General features: G+C 38.9%; 1 protein-coding gene across 1 annotated transcript in view; it reads right to left on the reverse strand.

Moving 5' to 3' along the window:
- The window catches only part of GPC5 (glypican 5), a 732,586-nt gene that overhangs the window by 614,664 nt on the left and 91,506 nt on the right, over positions 1 to 26,416 (reverse strand). Inside the window, 3 exon segments of the mRNA XM_052785786.1 lie at positions 9,105 to 9,329; positions 9,331 to 9,515; positions 9,518 to 9,775. Of these exon segments, the coding sequence (XP_052641746.1) occupies positions 9,105 to 9,329; positions 9,331 to 9,515; positions 9,518 to 9,775 (668 nt within the window).

Raw genomic sequence — 26,416 nt, forward strand, 5'->3', positions numbered from 1 at the left:
AAGAGACCAACACCCACCTCGCTACAACCTCCTTTCAGGTAGTTGTAGAGAGCGATAGGGTCTCCCCTCAGCCTCCTTTTCTCCAGGCTAAACAACCCAAGTTCCCTCAGCCACCTCTCATAACACTTGTGCACTAGACCCTTCACCAGCTTGGCTGCCCTTCTCTGGACACGCTCCAGCACCTCAATGTCTTTCCTATAGCGAGGGCCCCAAAACTGAACACAGGACTCGAGGTGCAGCCTCACCAGTGCCCAGTACAGGGGAACAATCACCTCCCTGCTCCTGCTGGCCACACCATTTCTGATACAGGCCAGGATGCCGTTGGCCTTCTTGGCCACCTGGGCACACTGCTGGCTCATATTCAGCCGGCTCTCAACCAATACCCCCAGGTCCTTTTCTGCCAGGCAGCTTTCCAGCCACTCTTCCCCAAGCCTGTAGTGTTGTATTCCCTCCAGCTGAGATTTTTCACCCTCTTTGCCCATTGAAAAATGAAATTATGACCTTGCCCCCTCATCACCATAGAAATGAAGGCTTTTGACATCCCCAGAACAGAATGACACTGGCTGCATCAGTCTGGCAGTGCCCTGAAAAATGCTCTGGAAAGCATCAATGACATTTTCAGTGCTTACAGCATTCTGCACACTTGTTTCCAGCAAGAAAAGGAAGCATTATGCCTAGAGGAAGAAGGTGAAAACAGCCCAGGCAGAATGAGTAAGAAAGGGTGAACAGGGACAGGCTCAACAAGGACATTTGTCCCTTGCAGTCCTAACAGATCCTGTAGCAGAGCCCTGGCAGCAGCAGCAGAATGCTACTCAAGAGCTGGTATGCTGGATGACAAGAGAACAGTGTCACACACTTTGCCGTGGAAACAAGGCATGAAAACAAACAGGTGTCTGCTTTTAAAGGAAACAGCACAGGTGAAGAGACAGGTCAAAAGCCAAGTGAAGAAGTAGTCTGTATCACATATAATCTGAAAAATGAGAGGAACAGCTAAAGAAGAAGATGCAACACATCTGAGCTACTGTATCTTTCACATCACAGGTGGTCTCTGCCCTAGGAGACTGTGGTCTGTCCTTGGTGGGGGCTCTTCTCTGAAAACGAGCAGTGTCTACATCATCCCCCCATGGAAGCAGTGTGCTCTGGCCTGGCAGTGGGATCCTGGTGCTGGGTACTCTGCTGACCTCCTGTTACCAACTGCCCAGCCTTCCTGCCCTCGCCTATGGCGACAGAGACTTCTTGCCAGTGACGGATTCTGCTTGGTTGATGTCAGTGAGGTGCTTAAAACAGCTACAACCACCTGCACTGTACACTGCGTTCTTGATAAGCTATGGGATGTTGTTGACAGTGAAACCTGGCAGTGCCCTGGCTCTTGTGCCACTGTTGTAACCTAAGGCTGTGAAGAGTAGAGGGTCGATAAGAGTGTGGGGGACCTGCACATCTTACCCAGGACCCCAATCCACTTCCCTCGCTCTTACTCACACTCCCTTTCTCCCCATCCCTCTGCATCTTATTTCAGAGATAATCATCCTTTTCTTTCCTAGTGAGAAACTGCAAGCCAGTAATTGACCATACACACGACATGGGCATACATCCATACTTACACATACACAGAGTGGTTTGGCTGTTTGATGCCAAAAGTAAAGGCACTGTTAATCAGGCTGTCTCCCTGCTGCTTTCCTGACTGCTAGTGGCAATAAGACCAAAGTTTGGGAGGAGCTAGCAGAGCTAGGTCAGCCGTCCATACTGGGGCCATCCTAAGGCACGAAACTCTGCCTGCAGCACTGACAGTGCTTCTCTTTTCTCACCATGCCATGTGCACCTGGAGCCTTGTGTTAAACAGGGCTCTTATGAAGGGAGACAGACAAATGCAGTCAGCTATCTGGAAGAGCCAGCTAGATATTCGTCTAAACTTAGCTATATCCAATCAGATGAAGCATACCTAGAATGTTTGCAATAGAGAAATTTACTGTGCAGGTTAAATATAAACAATATGGATAATAAACCAAAGCAGTCATAAATTAGACAATGCTGTGTAATCTGCTTAATTCGTAAAATAATAAGTTACTAGGCTTTTCTATAACAATTGCTAGTTTTACTCTAGTATATACAGTAAATTAGGCTGTGAAATTATGTTTTCACATAATTAATTCTTCTTACGTGTAGAGATTTTGTTTCTTTTTAACCAGGGTTTTGATTTTCAGTCTATGCCATTTCATAAAAACATTTAGAATAGAATAGAACAGAACAGAACAGAATAGAAGAATAGAATAGAATAGAATATTTCAGTTGGAAGGGACCTACAACGATCATCTAACCCAACTGCCTGAACGCTTCAGCTCTGACCAAAAGTTAAAGCATGTTTTTAACGGCATTGTCCAAATGCCTCTTAAACACTGACAGGCTTGGGGCACGGATCACCTCTCTAGGAAACCTGTTCCAGTGTTTGACCACCCTCTCGGTAAAGAAATGCTTCCTAATATCAAGTCTGAACCTCCCCTTTTATAAAATATTGTTTTAATATTTATTTTAAAAATAACATCTTGAATGCATCATTTTAGGTTGAAGTCATGAGAAAACTAAGGTGGTGAGAGTAAACATCCATTATTTCCTTTTAAAAGTTTCAAAGTCCAAAAGTCAGAGTCGCGTGAATAATGCTAAGACTATGAAGCAAGAATACAAAATCCAAAGAAGCAAAATTAGAGGTTAAAGCCACTACCCATTTTGCTAAAGGGTACGCAGCATTCACAGTCCTCAAAATCAAAAAATAATGAAAGGTTCCTCCAGTAATGAGGCAAAAGAAGATAAGCTAGTGGCAAAATAGTCACTACATTTGATAATGAATGTATGTCCCTTCTGTGTACATGTTGTTGGGTGGACTGAAACACATTGAAATAACATTAGAAGACATTTGTATGACATTGTTTAGACAGGCTGAATTGTTTTAGGGGAAATGTTTCTTATTTTCCTCATTTACTCCATTTTCCTGAATTTCCAGTTTTAACGGAAATGCTTATTTTTTTCTTCCATTCTTCTGTTTTCCTCAATTTTTATTAGCTGGATAACTCATAAGTTTTTCAAGCAAAATCAGGGGTGGACGTTATAAATAACACTTGGAAGTACAGCCTAATATTTCCCTTACAGAAAAATACTGTAATTATATCTCTGATTGTTATCAAATCAATAACCATTTTTGGTTAACACTGTACTGTGTATTTTTATATGCATAGAATAGAGACGGAAGTCCATTTCAGGTGTGCTGAGTACAGCTCTCTGTGACAGCTACAACTTTAAAGTGATTAATTTCAGATCTCTTTCATGACCTGATTTATATAAAGGGTTTGTAACAGGCATTTTCTAATATTAAAATTTCTTAAAAATAGTGACAAAATTAATTATTTTTTAATATAAGTTCAAATAGCTTGTTAACTTACTTCACAGGATTGACTAATGCACTCTACGCAAGCAACCAAAATGCAGTAGCTATGAAGCAGTAGGCATAAAGCTGTTGTTTTTATAGGCATATAATCATGTAAGTAAATAAATTAGATTTTAGATACTAAGGAAGTGGGTTCACAGGATAGTTACTTCAAAGGATGCTCATCTCTTGCATCTCTTTAAGTGCCTTAACCTGTAAAGCTATGAAAGTTACCAAATACCCAGGCACAGCACTTCCCACAATTAGAAATGCTGTTAATCTGGTCTTCTGTTGACAATCAAGCTTACTCCTTTCCAAAAATAAAAACTGCAATTACACTACAGCTTGCAGGTGTATGTTTTGTATGTATTTGGGATTATCAAAAGATGTTTTTCATCACCTTTCCATTCCTTTTTTAAATCTAAAAAATTAATTGGTTTAGTGCACTTCTACAGCACTTCCATTTTCTGGAATGGCACGGAATAAGGCTGTGTGACTTTTCGCTGGAAAGACCCCAATAAAAGGTAGCTACATAAAACAGACCCTAGAAGGAATAGAAAAAAACCACAAATATTCTATTTATAATGTTTGTGAATATGTCTCTTCATGGCAATATTAAATTTAAAACATCACTGTATGACAGCAGTTCTGACTGTTTAAGTGTTTATAGCTAGTCATTTCAAGCAAAAATAATCAATAAGGAAATAAAGCTCTAAATACAGTCTATTAAATTCTTCTTCCTGCTAGCATTCTATGACACAAGAAAGATCTTGCTTTTTTTCTAGTATTGACGACAGATTTTAGAAAAGCAACACAAAAGTCTCTTTTAATACAATATAATTATGCATATTTTTTAGAAGACAGATAACTTAGATCTTCTTTCAGGATTAGTCTAAGATCAGTGAAAGGACTTGAGAACTTCCAGAATTTTGACATTTTCATTATCTCCAACTGTTTGGAAAACTGATACAGTGAAAGTCCACATCAGTTACAACACAGTGAAAACATAGTGCTTTTGAAAATCCCATTCCAAATTTTTGTAGGCTTATATTACATACAAAAATACCAAACACATAGCACAAATTCCTCACTTTCAAAATTAGGAAATGCCAGAATTTGTCTGTGTGATTTTAATTTTTTCTGTTGTGCTTCTGATTCCCACATTTTTATATGCATATATAGCTTTTCATATCATGGTCACATACTTCATTTTCCTTCAGATCCCCAAATCATCACTGCCCAGAATACATAATGAACAACTGATCAATATTCCTTTTCATCTCTTTCATTCAATAGGAATCCCAAACACCATTAATCTTTTGGGAATCAAGAACAACAGTTTAATGTAAAGTTTGGAGGAAAGATTTAATTATAAAGCTTTGTAAGTTCTCTCTTTCTCTTCTGTCCTGTTCCTTTCCCCTATTCCTTCAGCTCTTGCCTCGGACCCATTTCAACTCCTCTCAGGTCCTCTGCTCCACTCTGATGGACCTCTCAGCTGCTGCGTTACCCAGCGCATGACAGCACAAGTCTCCACACACCGAAACAATACCATGGCTGAGAGAGACTCTCTCTTACAGACAGCTCCCTCAACCAGCTTGACATTCAGCGGCCGAAGCAGCACGCACACAGGGAAAAGGGTGGAAACACACAGCTGAGGATGATGCCAGAGCAGGACTTGGGCAACCCATGGTGAGACTGGCTTAAACTGCCGTTGAACCACACTGTGAGTGACACAGAAACTTGCCCTTCCATGGCATGGGGCTGTGCCATTAACCCACGCATAAAGGGAACAGAAACACGCTCTTTTTCTGGGGTTTGTAGGATGCAACCACACCAAAACTCTGTAAATCTTGCTAACATCTTTGTGCTTCTTTCTTAACATTGACAGTGGCTAGCATAACAGAATGGAGGTAACATGAAACAATTTATTACAACTTGTAAACAAGTTTCCATAGGCTTTTTGTTTGTTTGTTTTTCCTTAAATGGGGCTTAAATGCGTTACAAAGTTCTTGTGCATTCATTAGCCTCAACGGGGATTCCCCTGGCTATATGCAAGCTCAGTGACCGGCATGGGGCAACTCAGGCTGAGCACAAAGAGAAGCATAGGATGAATCCACAAGGTCCTTTGTAGCAATACACATTTTTACCTGTTATCCAGTGCTTAAGAACTACACGTCATCTTTTTCAGATTATCTTAATAATGAATACTGTTCTTGTTTTGTATGGTGCAGCTCTCTTAAACCTCTATTACGTTGTATCTGCATGAGCATACACACGTAAGTCTGCTAAAAAATTTGTTCCAACTCCTACCAGCTAAAAAGCATAGGGTCCACTATGCACTGAGCATAAACAGTGCATAAATGGACATACATAGACTTCAGGAACATAGAACAGAACTATCATTAAATATATGTCAATATATATATATGTGAACATCTATATATATCCCAATAGTTGCACAACCCACACAACTCCGCTAGATTCTGCAGAATAAGATAGAATAACGTCCAGGTATAGAGATGATGAACAGATGCTGCACGCACTTGTCAGTCAGTGGAGCTGTGGGAGGCAGGAATTAAAGGTGTGAATTTGAAACAGGAAGAACAAAGGGAAACAAAAATTCCAGCTGGAGACAGCGTGGCACTGCTCTGCTGACCCAAGCAGAAACAGGAGCAAGGTGTAAATTACTGGAAAAGAAGAGTTTTGTAAAAAGAAGCTATGTTATATAGGCATTAGTGGTCTTTCCACACCACGCAGAGCTTAAAGTATGAATATACGTTAGATTTAAATATAGACATCCATGCAACATGTGAGAAAAAAATCCTTTACATATAGTTATTTACACGAACGTACACATGATTAGATAAAGAGCTGTACAAATACATGTATCACTAAGCAGGATACTCTCTTGATTCTCATATTAACATTTGCATATGCATATATCATACTTCCAAACATTTAAAGATTTTTTTTTCTCTGTCTCCTTCTTTAAAACTTATAACAGTACTTACTGTGATCAAATTCACTTTTAAAACTGTGGACACTGCTGCGTGCCTAAGTGAGCCATTATTTTCTGGCTCATAATCATATTTTCTGTGTCTGTTAGAATCACTGATGCATTAATTGCTTATCAAAATTTGAAATGGTTCATGAGTCACTCTGAAGATAAAATAAATAAATATTAATGAGCCAATTTCAACAGAATTCATGTCCTCTGCCTCTTAAAGCTGAAAGACTGTATTTATTACATGTCAGAATTAGGTCTTGATACCTAATCTATGGGCAAATACGAAATATACTCAAGCCATACTGAGCAAATCAGAACTGACTGACTAGATCACCATGTTTCAAGGGATCAATGGATCATAGTCTTATTTGACCAAATAATAGACCAAAGAAAGAAAGGACTGGTCAATTATAACATAGAGATTAAGTGAAAGATATGTCTAAATGCATACATCTAATGCAGATTGAGTGAAAAATGAAATATTTAAAGTTTGGAAGTGATTCTATATGAGAAGATCTTAACATAACAGAAGTAAACACTTGATCTTCAAACAAACACATTGGCACAAAATATCATTACATAAGAGATTTTACTATTCCTTACATCCCATAATGGAAGGGGAGAAGGAAGGCATAGAGTTTTCAGGAATATCAAAATAAAGCATTTTAGTTTGGATCAATCTGAAATTTTCATTAAGCCGAAACGCTGGGTGGAGGGCTTTTCAACCATTTAATTTTCTACTAAAATTGAGTGAAATATACTATTTTGGAGACTAAAAACCTTCATTTTGAAAACATAAGTGTGCTGAGAGACTTTTAAGTCTGGGCCAATGATGGTTCACTGTTGAAAATCCAAGTCTAAACCTTTCCAAACTAAATGACCCAGGATGAAACAGAAAACAGAAGTCCTTCCCTTGAGCCTTTACTTTCTCATTCTAGCTTGTTCCTGAAGATTGTAGGCAAAAAAGATCCCTAAAGAATCTGAAAAGGAACAGGGAATATCCCTAAAAGGCAGCTGTAGCTCTGAAACATATTAGGAATTAGACAGACATCAGTGAGCCACTTTTGAGCCAAACTGTTAGCGAAAAACCTTTTAAAAAAAATCAGTTTTTCTCAAGGAAGTTCAGCAGCAGGAGATTCTGGCTGAATGTAGCTGGCTGGCATAAATTCATAGAAATGGGAGATTCATAGAAATGGGCAATTTCCCTGTTACTCACTGACTACAAGCACGATGAAGAACCCATTTTAACAGACTGTAGGGCTTAGTAAGAAAGGAAGAATCCTCTATTTATTATATTAGGTCAAGTTGTTTGTTGTCAGAGGTCATATCAGCTGCTTAGCAGAAGACACTGCTTCAACTTCAGCTAGTCACATAAAGAGGCAGGCTGTGGTAGTCCTAGACGTATTACTGCACCTCAGCTGATGCCACACCACTGACACCCAGACACCCTGTTTAGACCTGTGTATACTGTAAAACTAAAGGCATCTCCCCAGACCAAGATATCCAATCCAGCATTAAACACAGAATATGTCACTGTCAGTGAAGTCTGCATGTACAAGTAGAGAGGAAAATACAATTACAAAATGTATTGTGTATTACATATAACGTAGGAAGAATTAAAATTTTGCTACTCACATAACCTTCATAAATTTGCAGATATACTTTCTTTCTAATGCGTAGCTAAATAATGTGTATTTTCCCTAACAGTATCTTAAATTCTTCACTTCATGCATTCACAGCTAACATAGCTCTCACATAACTTGTTTCTTCTCTCAAGTATATGTAAGGAAGGACTTAGTTCATGTTACAAATGAACTGTGCTACTTTATCTGAAACCTGCAAAATTACGCAAATAATATATGCGAAGTCATAGGTTCTTTAAGACAGGCCAATGGTACCTAAAAGAAGGATTGCTTAAATTTATCATTATGTGCATATAACAATAAAGCAATTAATTTTTTTATGTTCACGAAAAACATTTTTTTGTACTCCTAAAAATTATTCTCAGTATGCCATATAACAAGTTTCCAATCTGCAAACAAATATTATCACTGAGATTTAACACTCTCATTTACACAAATGTTAGGGTATTATTCTGGTTTTATAGAATATTTGTGGAATCAGTTTTTCAGCAGATAATTTACTGTCTTCCTGTTAATATTTTAAGCTTCCAAACTTAATGACACTTTCCACTGTTCACCCTTGTTCAGCAGAACTTAACAGACGCAGTTTTAAAGTTAAACCTAAACCTATTCAGTGCATCTACTGAAAATGTTAACTTCTAAATAAGAAGGGTGAAGGAATAGAATTTTCCATTGGATTGTGCAACAAAAATTTTCACTCAGCGAAATTCTGAAAAAAGCTGTGGTTTCATGGGAAATGGGAAAAGATAATTTCCACACAAGAATTCTTTTCATTTTGAAAAGCCTTTACTGTAAACACTGCCAAAATGTTGAATCTCCACTTGATGTTAAACTTGTGAATAGAATATGGGAAATTAGCAGGTCATGTGCATGATTCAAATAAAAACTGGTAGCGCTGGAAAAATGCATTGTCGAATAAAGCTGAACCCAGATACCAACGCATTCATCACAACAAAAATGGCCAAACAAGAAACAGTTATCAGTGTTACTTTCCTTAGTGTCATGTTTGCACCGAGCGTGGATAAAAACAGCTTCTTACCTGCTCAGACAATCCTGGTCCATTGATGTGAGCCTATACGAGAGCGTCATTAAGAAGTGAATGGAAGTTTAGAAGCATGTGCTCAGTGTCGTATGTTCCACTCATGGCACTTGAGAGCTCCTCCAGTGACTGAATATATCCTCGCCAATGAAGATCAACTTCTGCCATGTCAGCTAAGCAGCCTCGGATGACGTTGAGGCAGTAGCCCATACAGGGCTTACCTAGAAGTCAGCCCTTGGCAATGAGGGCAGTACCGCATTCTCAGTAAAGCTCTGCCGCAGTCTTTAGAGAAATGCAGATGATCTGTTGTATTGATCACTTCAATCCCCAAATTCAGAGCCTGCAAGAAAGTTCGGCTGGGTAACAGTGATCTTCCCATTTGTCCTATGGCCTTTTTGGAAACATTACCGTTCGGAGGCACTCCGCATATTCCAGTGAAATATCAGTCAGACCAGGGTTAATCACATGGTTGTAGACTACTGGGAACAGGGTGTCGGAAAATCTCTTGACAAATTTCTCTGTGCTAACGTCTGTGCCAAATATGAAGAGTCCAACATCTGTGAAAAACTCCGGAACACATGTAGGAGCCTCAGCAGCCATGTTTCTATATGCATTGCAGAGAAGTGTGCTTGTGTAATTCTCAGCCAGTCTGATAAGCATTTCAAAGGTTTCTGTAATAAATAAAAAAAATTCATTATTTTTAAGGTTTAAAAAATACGAAATTAGAGCAAGAACTTAAAACAATTACATCAGAACTAAATTTATCCTGAATGCATTTTTGCATTAGAATTTATAAAGAGACAAACTTCTCACAAACTGTGACAACTGTCTTTTGTATATAGTAAAACACCTTACAAGTAATGTTACAACACAATTAATAATCCGTATGTTTTCTTGGCAGGATATATTAAACACAGTCTACAAAAATATAAAAGGAAGTTGATTGTAAGCTGAGTTATTAAGTTACAAAATACAATAAAGCCTTACTGTATCTGTCTATGTATATACATACGTTAGCTGTCTCATCTCATGACTCATTCTGCAAGTTGCAATAGAAAGCTAAATGCTCTCAGTCACTCCACTTCAATTCTTTCCTCTTACCACCCTAAATGGATGGGCAAAAGTAACATTAAACAATTTAAACAACTCTTCCCTTCCATTAAAACTTAACTTTTAAAAGATCAAACAGTTTTGTCTTCTTGTCTTCCGAAGGAAAGAGAGGTACCAAACACACATGAGAACAATGCTGTTTGGTCTGGCAATTGCTATGGTCAAGCAAAGTGCTGGAATGTGCGGAATTGCTCTGCTGAGCACTGTGATGGATACACCCTCTCTAAGCCTCAAGATCTGCATAACTGGTAAAGCCTGAATGGATAAATTTACAATTCGTTTCAAGTGTTAGGTGGCAATCCTTAAGTACACTGAGTAGTTTTTAATAAAACACTTAAAGTATACTGGAGAAGTATTCTCTCCTGACTTGATCTATGATTTGCAGGTAAGGAAAAATGCTGGTTTTCAAAACAGAAAGAGTGTTTGCATTGAGGAATTTCCTAGGTCTGCCTGAGAAGCTTGCACTTCAGGGAAGGCAAAGGAGCAATATATAGAGCAAAAGGGAACTTACCTTAGAGTTGAGATTAAAAATACATAGAAACACACATTACAAGTATTAACCCATTTTATCCACTGGATGGCTATGACTCAGTAACTTTCTTTTATTCATTCAAGCTTTACAAGTTTTCATGTTTTTTTTTTTTACACTTTTTTTTTTAATGGGACTCTATAGAAATAAAGTGAGCAAAACCAAGAAGTACAGTTAATACTGTCCAAACAGTGATGTTAAAAATAGGCAGAACCAAATAGTGTCAAACTATGTCAGGCAATTACTGAAGCAATCTGAAGTCTGATGTTAAGTCACGGACTGAACAGTAGAAAACTCAGAATAATTTTAATATAATAACCAAGACTGGCTATCACATCTTTAATATATGTCTGTGCATAAGAATAAATGTCTCATATTCTGATAAAAAGCTTGTTCAGGTTAGTGGAATGATTCTCACTGACTTCAGTGGGTTTCAAACTGCACTTTTTGAAAAGATCACAGAGAAGACATATTAAACTAATCTGCTTATACTTTCTATGTATACTTTGCTTTCTCCAATAAAAATTAGATACACGCTTATAAATCAGAGTCATTACCTCTATTCCTCTGCTGTTATCTATTAACTCTTAGTTTCCTATTTCACACCACCTTTAAGACTGATTTTACTATTTCTCTCTTTTCCATTCCTCTAACATTCACGTAAGTAAGAAAAAAAGTGTTGACTGCCCACAGTAAAGAGTAGGAAAGTGCATCCCATTTGTCTTTTTTTTTCAGTACTGTCCACATACATATGTGCATCTCTCCTAAACTGAATTTCGCTATAATCATTCATACATGCCAAATATCACAGTGATTCAGCAAAGAATTTGATTTGTTTTAAAAGTCAGACTCCTGAAGTCAGGACCCTGCCTGGAGCTAGGCTCCCACCAATGGAGACCTATTCAATACAGCAAAGCCTCTTCAGTTTATCCCGCAAGTTGACACACCAAAGTGCCAGCTGAGTAACTCTGTAGACCACAGCTGCCTGCATCACCACTGCCTCTGTGACTTTTCTCAACCTCAGCACCTCATGCCAGATCGTACCTGAGACACCCGTGCACCACCCCACGTTTGTAGGTGTGGACATGCGTATGGGAGACCCATGTCCTTCTGGAGCAACAGATGAGACACAGCATATCAGATAGGGCATATCAGATTGATAAAAATGCCCGCTTTAAGGCAACTGGACCAAGGATGAGATCTCCACCAGCTATAAAGGCAGTTTGGACATCTAGCTCATGTGGAGGCACATATGAATGGACAGCTAAATTACAGCCCTAAATATTCTACTGTACATTACATCTCATTTTTATTGGAGGGAACAAGGAATGCAAAGAATGTACAACCCTACTATGGAGGCTTTATTTAGCTGCCTAAAAGTGTTTAATACCTTTTTCAATTGTAGATGCCATTTATCTGCCTGTCCGGAAAGGCATGGGTATCCTGCAGGTCCTGTATCACATCTCCAGGCTGTGCGTGGATGTTTTGCATTTAAAATGGTACTAGATGGCTGTGCCTAGGTAACTGAACCGAATTCTAGATACCCAGCTATCGCTAACTCAAGAACCCTTCATATAAAAGCTTGGAGCAGCCAGAATAGCAAAGACAAAAATTTAAGTCAAAATGATTCTTGGTTTAGATGGTTTAAAATAATAACGTGTAAAGAATATTAAAGCCTCCTAGGAAAATGGCTGGTTTTGTAACTGCAGATTCAGTCTTTTACACAAATTTTGCCAATGCTTCAGATGAAATTTGTTAAAGTAGGTAATGTTAGTAAAATAATGATATTATAATAATCTCTTTAGAACAATATGAATAAGGTTTTTATGGCCCTTCTCAAGTTTTTATTATTACTTTTTCCTAGGTGAAAACCATAAAGTATGTGATCTAAAATGTCTGTTACAATCCACAGCTCAGTATCCCATTACCAAGAGCACAAATATCAGATGAAAGAATAAATCATGCTGCACATGGATAATCAATAGATTTTTACAATGTGGTCTAAACAATAACAAACCTTCAAGACTGAACTACATTGCTACTGCCCCAGCAACCCACAGATGAATGAATGCAATAAGCAACTGCATGATTTATTGACTGTTTTTGCTTTCCTAAACAGCATATGGTAATACTGGTCACTTGTGTTTAACAATTCTGCATCATGCTGTTTAACGGTCATTTTAGGATTTCTTAGAAAATTTGTTAATCAGGTTTATTCCACTGGCACGTTTCCTACTTTATAACCACCAAAGCTATTCCAGAAGTTTGTTTTGCTCTCAGACAGCTTGAAGAACGACAGACAGCAAAGCAGACCTATGTTTACTTTCAATATTGAACAGTTCCTGTGAACACTTACGATGGTAATCTATGTCATTTACAACACTTTCAGAGACTTCAATGACAAATCAAGTTATGCTGGATCAACGCTGCAAGCGTATCACAGATTTAACAATGTGTTTCTCTATCTTTTAAGTCTGTCAGCCCAGACGAACTTCATCAGTCTTAATTATTCAGTCACAAAAAAGAAGTGGTGAGTTTTCAATCAGTATAAATCCAATACATATAAAAGACATTTTAAATACAACGAAGATGAGCCAGACAAGCTCTTTTTATTACTATTAAATGATTTTTTAATCTGCAGGCTCAGTGCCTCTTATCTCCACCTTTTATGAGATCTTTGTAGTAACCGCTATACAATATCCTACAGATAGCTTCTGCATCACTACTGTGAATAATGTCTATCGTTTACCATGGGTGGCATGACAACTTTATTTTTCTTTGGTTACACTTAAAATTATGATTTGTACACTCCTAAGTCAAAAATCAGGGCTGTCAATATATTAACCCATTATTTTTTTGAAAGACCAGGAATATCTCTCTTCCTGGTTTTGCTAAGAAAGAATAAAACACAAGGCTAGGAAAAAAATGTAGATGGGCACTTTTTTGTTCGATGTATTGGATTTATTCAGCTGATTCTTCATATCAGTACATACATATACATACGTTTTTGATAACAGTGTATTTAAAAAGTGATCACAAAGTGACGTAAAATAACTGCCAGGTCATTGCTTTAAAAGATTTGCAATCTTTCATTCACTTTGCTTAACCTTTCTGTTCCTGAGAGCCATGGGTGGTTCTAAATTATAAAGATACCACAATGTATCTAATTATCTAAGATAGTCTAATAAATTAAAAACCCTGTATTAGTAGTGGGCCAACAAGTTGTGAAGTCTTATAATTTGGTAGTAATTCACCAGCCTACATTACATATTACAAATTTATTCACACTTAGTCAGGGTAACATATAGAACTCAATAAATTATAACCAGACAGATTAAAATCCATCCTTGAACTATGGACATAGTATTTAGCAAGAATGCCTTTCACAGTCCAGAGGGGATCCATAACTGTTGAGCTTCCATTACCCTAAGTATCAGCCCATAATATACAGGAATCCAGATAAACTAAATCCAAGCAAAAGCTGAAAAACCTAATAATATTACGGATTTATTATGACTTGAAAAATCCTATGGGGAAGTATTAGCCTGTTGCCAGCTGCCATTAATGCTCGGTGATCTCATATGTTTTCCTTCTGTTTGTGGGCAATGCAAATAATCCAGAAGCATCAAACTCACTCTACGAAAGATTTATAGTCCAACCAAGTGTATCTTACATACATTGTCTTATTGGGAGTCAAGGGGAATGTCTCAGGTACAGTCTACAGCCTAGCAAACAAAAGGCATTCAAAAATTATGGAAAAGAATAATTATGGAAAAAAATTAATCCGCCCAGTATTACATACATAATATCTTTGTTTAAAATATATCAAACAGGGAAATACGTATAGGTGGGAAATTCAGTGTAGCTATTCCTAACTACAAAGTAGTACACAGTGCCAGATATACTGCAAAATCCCCTAATCATTTATCGTATCAGAAGAATGAGCTGGTAGAATAAAGTCTTCAAGACATATAAATGAATTATAAGGAATGAACTCATTAGGGCATTGCCTGTGAAGGTTATATGAGAGAGAGATCAAAAGGATAAGTGCCAGAAAAAGATATTTGAGATTCACTAAACCTGCTCCTCATTAACACATATTTCAAATTAATCCATTTCATAGATTATAGACTCACCACTGAAGTCAGTAAGAAAACAGGTAGAATAGATTAAACCTGTAGCCCAACCAACTTTGGGCTAAGTGTTGCCAAGTGTTAGTGATACACTGCAGGCTTTACAGCTGTAACTGCTCACAACAGACTTCAGAATTCATCAGGTCTTGTTTCGTCTTGAATTTATTTTAGCTCTCTTTGAAAAAGAAAATATGAAAAACCTGAATTAGAATTGGCTGGCCATTGCCTAAGTTGTCCTGTGTTCAATGGCAAACTACTCAGATACTCAGATGTCAGGAGTTTCTTGCATATCCTGCGATTCTGAGTTTGGTTTAGCTATATTGTAATTTTTTTTTAACTGTGGTTTTGTTGTTGTTGTTTTTTTAGCTTTGTGAAATTGCATAACTCTCTTTAACATACTACATGGGGACTGAAAAAAAATGAAGTAATCATGTTGTAACTAAGCACAAGGTCCCAGAGGGTAGGTAAGAGTGTGCCCCATTAGCAAATACAGGATTGAAACAAACAAAATTAACCCTGAGAAGGCCCAAGACCATCATGGAAGAAACCTCCATCAGCAGCATCAGACTCCTCCCACTGGAGAGCTCAGGACTGATGATTCATCTGAGCAATGCACAGGAGGCATGACTATAGCACCAGAGAAAAGCAAAGGCACTAGGAAGCTGGTGTATGACAGTTTTAATTGGTGTATTAATAGGAATTAGCAATCATAGAGAATGTGGGCTATAAGCATTAGCGTCACTGCAATTATACTAAAAAGAACTGTTGCGCTTTGAAAGGCTGTTAAAACATTAATCAGAGAAACAGCAAATTCTCTCGGATCCATATGTAAGGTGTGCTCTCCTTTTTGCCCATAATGAAATTGTGAGGACTCGTAAGAAACTCATTGCCAATTTAACCAATGTAAAAATTAATTTAACTTTTATTTGAACATTTAATATGCTGAAGAACCTAGAAAAACATGTCCCAAAGCCAGGTGAGATGAATTTCACTCATGACTGTGCTACATCTTTTTGCTAGTCTGAATGGATAATTGTACGTCTCATTCTTATTTTATAATGTACTTAATATCATTAACCAGTGTTAATCTTTTCATAGTAATCCTGACTATTTTGCCATGTAGAATTTGCTTTCTAAATCAACAAATTCAGGGTTTTTTTCTTTTCCTTCTCCATCTTTCTATTTATACATTCAAGAACAGGCCCAGCACTGCAACAGGACTCATGTTCAGCTGATCTGACATGATGATCTCAAAGTCTTGTATTTGTTTTTTATAAAATGTTGGAATAAAATTATCCTTTTTCCAGTTCTCTGGAGCTTCATTAATTTTTAAAACTTAATGAAAATCATCACCAATGATGATTCATAAAATTCTTTTTTTAACTTTTCAGTGAAACTTACTACTGTTGATTTTATTACACCTAGCCTTAGAATCTGCTATTTAACATACTCCTAAGTTGTAACTGAAATGTAAATTATTTAATCATACCTTGATAGATGATATTTTAATATTGAAAGACTGTCATATGAATGAATGAATGAATAATAATCAAATGAATGAATAACACATGGTTATTATTTTATCTAGTTATAATCAGTGATTCCACCTTTCTCCCAAAATTGTTCTTTTTTTTTTTTTTTTTCCCAGTCTGTTCTTATCCTTTTAATAGTGATGACTATGGGACCATTCATCTTGCCATTTTGGAAGCAACAACAGCAGATTGTTTTGTATGGTGCTAGGAGGAGAAACAACTAGCAATAAATAGAGCCCTACCAAAACCTTTTCTCCTCTTAGATGCTGCTCTGATTTTGCATTGTTATGTATTTCACAGGCAATACTTTCTCGTTGGAGGAAAGTATTTCTAAACTCTGAATATATTGCTTACCACCTTAGAATAAAATACACTCAGAGTTGCAAGCAGAACATTCCAGGGGACCACAGCTTTAAAACTGGTATCATATAATTAAGTTGTTTGAAAATCTTTTGACGTAAAATGTTGTGCATGGTTTGCAAAAGGACATTAAACTGATAATGATTTATGATTTGCATTTTTACACATTTGCCATAATAAATAAGGAAGGCAAGTCATCTCAGGTGTATGAAAAGGGTATTTTTTAAAAAGAGAATTTTGGAATTTATAGCAGGATGATGTTGAGATAGGAGGGTCAGAAAATTAATTGATTAGAAGGGTAAAATTCATTTCACATAACTTCAAATGTATGTATGTGAGCTAGTCACCTGAAGCTCCCTAAAAGTCAGGTGAGAGAAACAAGCACTTCTAAGGCATGAGTCATCTCTCTTGACTTTAGATGACGACTTTTGGTTGAGATTAACTGCTCTCTGGAAGTGCTTGTTCCTCTCCATTGACTATAAAGGAACATTAGAACAAATTGTTCAGATATACTAAGATCTGCATTTAGTCAGGGTGAATCCCTAAGATTTTTGTAAGAAACTGGTATTAAGAGAGTGTGTCATCAAACATAACATGATACTGCAATTTATACGAATAAAGAACTGAGATGATCATGCTTCTACAAAGGGGTCTCAATGGTAGATAAATGACAGATTTCTAATATATTTATGCAAATCCTCTTTCCTTCTGCACAACTGGGAACATGTTTTTCTTAGAATGAAATAAAGTATATACTTGGGTTCCAGAGGGTTGCCTGAGCATGACAACTTTACATGCCAGCTTTATAAAAAGTAATTATCAGGAAATCACAGAGGAATTACATATAAAGAGAAAGAACAACCTCAGGAACATTTCCATAAAGCTATGATGATGGTTGACATCAGGTGAAGCTTTTGTCTTTATATTTGAAAGTTTAGAACCTGTTTTGGTTTTCTTTTAATTATCCCAGTTTTATGCTGGCAATACTCAACTTCAGTGAGCTCGGTTTTGATTTATAAAGGTTAAAGTGAAATGATAATCAGGTTCTAGCAGATGTAACACTACGGATCAATATCTCTTGCACATCAAACAAGTAAATATATTCATTTTTTATCACAGAATATTTAATTTGATAGCTTTCTTCTAGGTGTTGGTTGAGGTTCCCTGCATCAGGAATTCCTGCATCTGATAGTCTGAGGAATTCCACACCAAAAATCGTCACATCAGTCAAAGAAATGTGAGCAGTTTCTTTACTTAACATATGACTACATGTCATGGGTTTCAGAGAGCTTCCAAAGAGTTTGGTAAGGGATTAGATGCATTTATTATCTTTCACTTCACTTTGCTTTGCTTCACTTCACTTTTATTGAGAAAAAAAGAGAGGAAAACAATATCCTTCGAGGCTGCATTTCTTAAACAAACATCCATGTTTTCCACGGAAGATTCAGGAACAATTAAGTTATGACTGCATCTGTATTCGACTGAAGTTAGTTCTATGTTCCTCTATAACTAGTGGATATCAGGAAGAAACACTCTATGTCCCTCCGCATAGCTCTGGTATATTAGTGATCAGTGATCTAATCACTATTAGTGATTAGTGATATGTGCAAAATTCTGCTTCATGTAGGTGATGCAAAAGTATTTTGGTTTATGCCATATATTTCAGTACTTAGTTTGAACAATGCTGTGAAAAGGAATGAATCTGAAGTATGCACTTCCAAGTTTCAGATACATTAATAAATGTACCATTTCTAACTTGACAAGATAGAAACTCTCCGGAGGTGGATAATCAGGCTGACAAATACGCTCTTTCCCAATTACATGAGGAAAATAGCACCAGTCAACAACAACATAAAAATCCAGTTCTCCAAACTGGTTAGGAAAAGACATACAGTTTTAATATATAAACTTATCAAATTTAAGTGAAATCCAGAAGACATTTCAACACTGACGAAGTCTCAGGAAAGAGAAATTGTTTCTAGAAGGACTTTTTTATGACAGTTGTACAGAATATTCTGTGTGGCTGCTTTTGATTATAACATATTAAAATCAAATATTGATATGGATCGGAATAGTCCGCTCTGACTCACCCTTTCTTAGACACTATGACTCCTGATTTTAATACAATTCATTTCTACACCAACTCATAACCCATTCTTTAGAAACTAAGAAATAAATAAACAATACATGTTAAATTATCCATTGTCGCTAGCAGCTTTGGCACCTAGAATCATAGAATCATTGAGATTGGAAAAGACCTTTAAGATCATTGAGTCCAACCATTAACCTAACGCTGCCAAGTCCACCACTAAACCATGTCCCTAAGAGCCACATCCACACGTCTTTTAAATACCTCCAGGGATGGTGACTCAACCACTTCCCTGGGCAGCCTGTTCCAAGGCTTGACGACCCTTTCAGAGAAGAAATTTTTCCTGGCACAACCAACTTGAGGCCGTTCCCTCTCGTCTTATCGCTTGTTACTTGGGAGAAGAGACCAACACCCACCTCGCTACAGCCTCCTTTCAGGTAGTTGTAGAGAGCGATAGGGTCTCCCCTCAGCCTCCTTTTCTCCAGGCTAAACAACCCAAGTTCCCTCAGCCACCTCTCATAACACTTGTGCACTAGACCCTTCACCAGCTTGGCTGCCCTTCTCTGGACACGCTCCAGCACCTCAATGTCTTTCCTATAGCGAGGGCCCCAAAACTGAACACAGGACTCGAGGTGCAGCCTCACCAGTGCCCAGTACAGGGGAACAATCACCTCCCTGCTCCTGCTGGCCACACTGTTTCTCATACAGGCCAGGATGCCATTGGCCTTCTTGGCCACCTGGGCACACTGCTGCTCATATCCAGCCGGCTGTCGACCAGCACCCCCAGGTCCTTTTCCACCGGGCAGCTTTCCAGCCACTCTTCCCCAAGCCTGTAGCGCTGCGTGGGGTTGCTGTGACCCAAGTGCAGGACCCGGCACTCGGCCTTGTTGAACCTCATACGATTGGCCTCGGCCCATCGATCCAGCCTGTCCACATCCCTCTGTAGAGCCTTCCTGCCCTCGAGCAGATCAACACTCCTGCCCAACTTGGTGTCATCTGCAAACTTACTGAGGGTGCACTCAATCCCCTCGTCCAGATCATTGATAAAGATATTAAACAGAACCGGTCCCAAAACTGAGCTCTGGGGAACACCACTTGTGACCAGCTGCCAACTGGATTTAACTCCATTCACCACAACTCTTTGGGCTCGGCCATCCAGCCAGTTTTTTTACCCAGCAAACAGTACGCCCGTCCAAGCCATGAGCAGCCAGTTTCTCCAGGAGAATGCTGTGGGAAATGGTTTCAGAGGCTTTACTACAGTTCAGGTAGACAACATCCACAGCCTTTCCCTCATCCACTAAGCGAGTCACCTTGTCACAGAAGGAGATCAGGTCAGTCAAGCAGGACCTGCCTTTCACAAACCCATGCTGACTGGGCCTGATCACCTGGTTGTCCTGTACATGTTGCGTGATGGCACTCAAGATGATCTGCTCCATAACATTCCCTGGTACTGAGGTCAGGCTGACAGGCCTGTAGTTCCCCGGATCCTCCTTCCAGCCCTTCTTGTAGATGACCATCATGTTGGCTAACCTCCAGTCAACTGGGACCTCCCCAGTTAACCAGGACTGCTGATAAATGATGCAAACGGCTTGGCGAGCACTTCCACCAGCTCCCTCAGTACCCTTGGGTGGATCCCATCCAGCCCCACAGACTTGGGTGTGTTGAAGTGGTGTAGCAGGTCACTAACCATTTCCCCTTGGATTATGGGGGTTTCATTCTGCTCCTCGTGCCCGTCTTCCAGCTCAAGGGGCTGGGTACCCTGAGAACAACTAGTCTTACTATTAAAGACTGAGGCAAAGAACGCATTAAGTACCTCAGCCTTTTCCTCAGCCTTTGTTGCTATGTTTCCCCCTGCATCCAACAGAGGATGGAGATTCTCCTTTGCCCTCCTTTTGCTGCTAATGGATTTATAGAAACATTTTTTATTGCCTTTTACAGCAGTAGCCAGATGAAATTCTAGTTGGGCTTTGGCCCTTCTAATTTTCTCCATGCATAACCACACGGCATCCTTGTAGTACTCTTCCAAAGGTCATAAACTGTTATTTCCTGAGTTCCAGCCAAAGCTGTCTGTTCAGCGAGGCCCGTCTCCTTCCCCACCAGCTCATCTTTCAGCACATGGGGATGGCCTGCTCCTGCGCCTTTAAGATTCCCTTCTTGAAGAATGTCCAGCCTTCCTGGACTCCTTTGCCCTTCAGGACTGCCTCCCAAGGGACTCTGTCAATCAGTCTCCTAAACAGGCCAAAATCTGCCCTCTGGAAGTCCAAGGCAGCAGTTCTGCTGAATTCTCCAAGAATTGAAAACTCTGTCATTTCATGATTGCTATGCCCCAGATGGCCTCCAACCATCACATCACCACAAGTCCTTCTCTGTTCGCAAACAACAGATCAAGCAGGGCGCCTTCCCTAGTTGGCTCACTCACCAGCTGTGTCAGGAAGTTTTCTTCCACACACTCCAGGAACCTCCTAGACTGTTTTCTCTCCACTGTACTGTATTTCCAGCAGACATCTGGTAAGTTGGAGTCCCCCACGAGAACAAGGGCTAGCAATTGTGAGACTTCTCCCAGCTACTTATAGAATATTTCATCTGCCTCTTCATCCTGGTTGGGTGGTCTATAACAGACTCCCACCATGATATCTGCCTTGTTGGCCTTCCCACTGATTCTTACCCATAAACACTCAACCTTATCATCACTATCGTCAAGCTCTAGCCAGTCAAAACACTCACTAACATACTGAGCTACTCCACTCCCTCTCCTTCCTTGCCTATCCCTTCTGAAGAGTTTATAGACATCCATTGCAGCACTCCAGTTGTGTGAGTCATCCCACCATGTTTCTGAGATGGCAACTATGTCATAATTTTCCTGCTGCACAACAGCTTCCAGCTCCTCCTGTTTGTTGCCCATGCTGCGTGCACTGGGGTAGATGCACTTCAGTTGAACTATTGATCCCACCACCTTTTTTGGGGCAGAAACCCTAATTCCTATGTGACCCTTCTCAGGCGCTTCTGTGGTTTCTAACACATCAATAACCCTTGCATCTTTGCTGCTGCACGGAACTCCATCCCGTCTCCACTGAGACAGCAGACCGAAGAACCTCGCTAGCACACCGTCCCTCAAACATTGGCAGGCTGCCCTCAGGCTTCTCTCTAGTGAGCCTGGTTTTATCCCTTTCCCCCTTCAAATCTAGTTTAAAGCTCTTTCAATGAGCCCTGCTAACTCCTGTGCAAAGATCCTTTTCCCCCTTTGAGACAGGAGTACCCCGTCTGTTGCCAGCAGGCCTGGTGCCATGTAAACCAGCCCATGATGAAAAACTCCAAAATTCTGCCGATGACACCAGGCTCACAGCCGGGTATTGATCTGCTGGCTCTTCCTGTTTCTTCCCTCTTCATTCCCTGCAACTGGAAGGATACAGCAGAACACTACCTGTGCTCCTGATCCCTTAACCAGTCGTCCCAAGGCCCTGAAGTCTCTCGTAATTGCCCTCGGACTTCTTGTTGCAACTTCATCACTGCCGACCTGAAAAATCAATAATGGATAATAATCTGAGGGCCGTACCAGGATAGGAAGCTTTCTCTTCACATCTTTATCCCAGGCCCTAGGGAGGCAGCAGACTTCCCTGAGAAATGGGTCCGGTCTGCGTATTGGGCCTTCTGTTCCCTTCAGAAGGGAGTCTCCTATGAGAAACTTGCCTTTAGCTCCACTTCCAAGTCATACACACTTTTGAATGCAGACAAAGCTGAAGGACAAAAACAGATGAATCCCCTTTGCTTGCATTCTGCTTGCTCCCCACTAACACTCTTAGAGGTTTTTGTGCATTTATTTAAGCCTGCAACAGAAGCTCTTGAGGTAAAAGTTCTGGATACGCTCCGTGATGTTCAAGCTCTTTTAACAGAATGGCTTTTACCATGAAAAAGGTAAAAACACATTACATATTGTTTATTGTTAAGGTTCACATGTAGTCAGTTAAGACTGCTGAGTATACCCCCACTGAGCATATCTGTCGGGGAAAGAAAAAACAACAAAAAAACCCCTAAAACCAGAACACCTAGCAGAGTGATGTTTCTCCCTATACTTTCTGGGGGTGCTACTGCACTTGTTGCTTGTATCAGGTAGAATGGCCTTGGCCAAGGGGAAATTCCATCTGATTTTTCAGTTCAGCTCTCTGGCCTCATGGCACCAATGAACAAGAAGTCAAAACCTGTATTTCTTTATATAATCTGGATTTCTTTCTATAGTCTATGTATGTTGTCAAGATGCGGTCTAGTCTGAAGATTTTTGAAATCCTCTTCTTTAACAGTAATCCAATTTTTTTCATGAGATTATCTCACCTATTATTTTCTGATTTTGTCAAGATGTTTTTTGATGACTATTAATGCTTCGTTAGAGCACACTCAATGGACCAAAGAACAATAGATGTTAGATTTAAACATAAATCAGTTATGTTTATTGTAGTATGAGTAATTACATAAATATGGCTTCATTAAATTATTCCCTTAAGCTTTATATCTTAATGCTCTTTAACCTTCAGCAAATTCTTTCCAAATATATAAAAGATAATTTGTCTTCTTAAATGCTAAATTCTTTTACTTTCAGAGAGCTCATGAGTATAACCAGTACATTATCTACTAGCTTTACTGAGGGTGCCAATAGCCTTTCACCCTACCACTCTTTGTCGATGCTCTGCTAAGCCCTGTTTTGCAACTGTTGCTTCAGCACTGCCAAGTCACACATTCTCAAGGTAAGCAATACTTTCCAGGAAGGAGCTTGAGATAGTAGCTGCTGGAAATATGTGTCTCTTCCAAACTAAAACCCCACTGTGATTTCCACCCCATCATGTGATCTGCCCCACCATGCAATGTGACAAGGGGTATGCATCTCTTGCATCACTCAAAACTGGATAGTTACCTCCCTGTTCCCTTTACAGCTGTGTATCCTAGCTTATGTAGGACTGGAATATCTCTCGCTAAATAAAGAAACCACACAGAAGCACAGGGCTAGGAGGAACTTGAGATGTCCTCTAATCCATCCTTTGAACCCAGGGCAGGTTCAACTAGATTTACGATCTCATATTTTAACATATTTATCTAACCTAACCTATTCTTAAAAAATGTACAGTAATAGAGAGGCCATAACCTCCAATAAAATTGTTCCAGTACTTCCCCATACTCTTATTTGCTCTCATCAGTGAGAACAAATTATTTGCTTCTTCCTCCTTTTAGGTATTTCAGATTAGATCCTCCCCACCTGATTGTAGACATCTCCAAAGACCAAATGCATCTCCAAAGCAGATGAGTCTACCTCTCAGCTAATCAGTAGGGAGGATGATGGCATGATTCATCTGACCTAGTTTAGGTGTCCACATGGAAATAAGATGAATCACACTGCTTTTCTCCTCTATTTATACAGAGAAAGAGGGTGATTAGTTCGGAGAAGCTAGGTGACGAATTCTACTCCTGAAAACTGTTACAAATTTCTTTTCTGTTCTTTTTATTAAAATGAACAATCCCACTTCTTTCATTCATAAAGGGGGTCCATTCTGCCTCTATGTAGCTGAACTTAATCCTGAAGACTTCCAAAGGGAAGTCTAAATTGCCCAAATGATGTGCTTAAGTGGACAAGGTATATGTTAGGAGTTCCAAATTCATATATAGTTTTGCCTGACTAGGTACTTCAAAAATATTTTGTTAACCTATTTTGGAATAGCATCGCTTCTCTAACTCATGTTCACTTTGGGAACCACTAAGCTCTCTACATCATTTCAACAAACAACTGCTGAGCCTGTATTTCTCCAATCTTCAACTCATCTTATTCCTACCTAAATGCAGAATCTGCATACGTCCCCATTGAATGGCATCCAGCTATTTTGAATTCTAGGTCTATTTTCCAGCCTGTGCATGAGCTCTTATTGCCCTCCCTCACTTGTTGAGAGCACACTGATTATTTCACCATTCAACACAGTAGTGAAAATGGTGGCTGTACTTGCCCAAGAACCACAACCCAAGTGTCTTTCTATTCTGACCATGAACGCTTGCTAACCAATCAAATACAGGTTTCCAAAAAGTTTTACATCTGTTTAGGGGTAATTTTATCAAAACAATTCCTTACTTACTTATGAGAATGGCATGTTGAATAGGGTAAAAAGACTTAGGAAAGACAAGTGACTTAACATCTGTGTTTCTCACATACCCACATTTTGTTTCCATTTCCATACAGGGAAATTAGATTAGTTTGACCCAACTTGTCCCCAGTAAACACAGTTGCATTGTTACTTATCAACTTGATATGCTCTTGTATTTGGCTTCTAAATATTTCAGCTTTTTATTCCCAATAACTAAGCAGTCTAAAATGCTCTAGCTTCCCCTTTTTCTGTTAAACAAACAAACAAAAAACATTCACCCTTTTCAGTCTTTTGCTACCTCTACAAATCCAAAGACAACTACTAGTGCACTTCTGAATGGGTATATTGACAGAACAAATCCATCAGTGAAAACGCTGTGGAAAACAATTCTGAAGTGAACAACCTTTACATCTTACCAATGCTGCTCCATAGCTGTGCCAAGAGGTCCGTTATCTCTTAACAGTCTTATCAGCACTGGTGACAGCTGGGCTTGAGCAGAATTAACTGTTTCCAGTGGAACCTCGTAGGATATGGGAGAACATTTTGCCCTTTTCTGCATTTTTTCATGACTCCGTATGAGAATCTGATTTACATTACTATACTCCTAGAGTAACATATACTGTGATGTCACCTATTGATACACATTTTACCTCTGGAATACAAAGTATAAGGCTCATTATGGAGCCTTCCAATTTATACTGTTCAGTTCATATATAACCTTGAACTTATGCATGTGAATACTGATGAAAGCAGTGATGTTTACTAAACAATGACAATGCCAAACCCAAAACCCACAAGGAAGAAAGCAGCAAAAGAGCACATCAGCTTATCACACTTATCACACAAGTATACAAGGTGCTGATTCATCTCAGCTACCACCTCAGCTGAATACCATATTCTCTTTTTTTCAACACTAAAAAGTTATGGGGATGTTTAAGGCATGATTCATCTGACCTATTTTAGATGTTTATGGGAAGATGAATCATGCCAAAATATTTATGGGGAGATGAATCATGCCAAAAAAGTGCCTCTCACTTAATTTTCTATTGAGGGAGCTGATGGTGACAAGCTCAACAATCCACTCTATTATACCAATCATCATTAGTTTTGCTATTTCACTTGTATAGCTTGGGTTTCTTAGTTACAAATTTACTTACAGCTTCCATATTATTGACCTGTAACAGCTGTATCTGAATTTCCACTGTAGAAAATGAGATCAAACTCTGTCTCCTCCAGAGATTTGTTTGTCCAGAGATTATTTTCTTGCAACTAGGTATGTTTTTAAAATGAGGTATTCATCTAACTTCAACTGCATGAATGCAGTCTATAACATAGAACAAATTTCTGGTGAAAGTAATGAACTCTTAAAGAAAATATACAACCTGTAGAGAAGCTGAAAAATATACCTCTGCAAGTTGGAAGTGATGTCCCATTTCTTTTTGA

The sequence above is a fragment of the Harpia harpyja genome, chromosome 4 (assembly GCF_026419915.1).
Source record: "Harpia harpyja isolate bHarHar1 chromosome 4, bHarHar1 primary haplotype, whole genome shotgun sequence".
NCBI classification, from domain to species: domain Eukaryota; kingdom Metazoa; phylum Chordata; class Aves; order Accipitriformes; family Accipitridae; genus Harpia; species Harpia harpyja.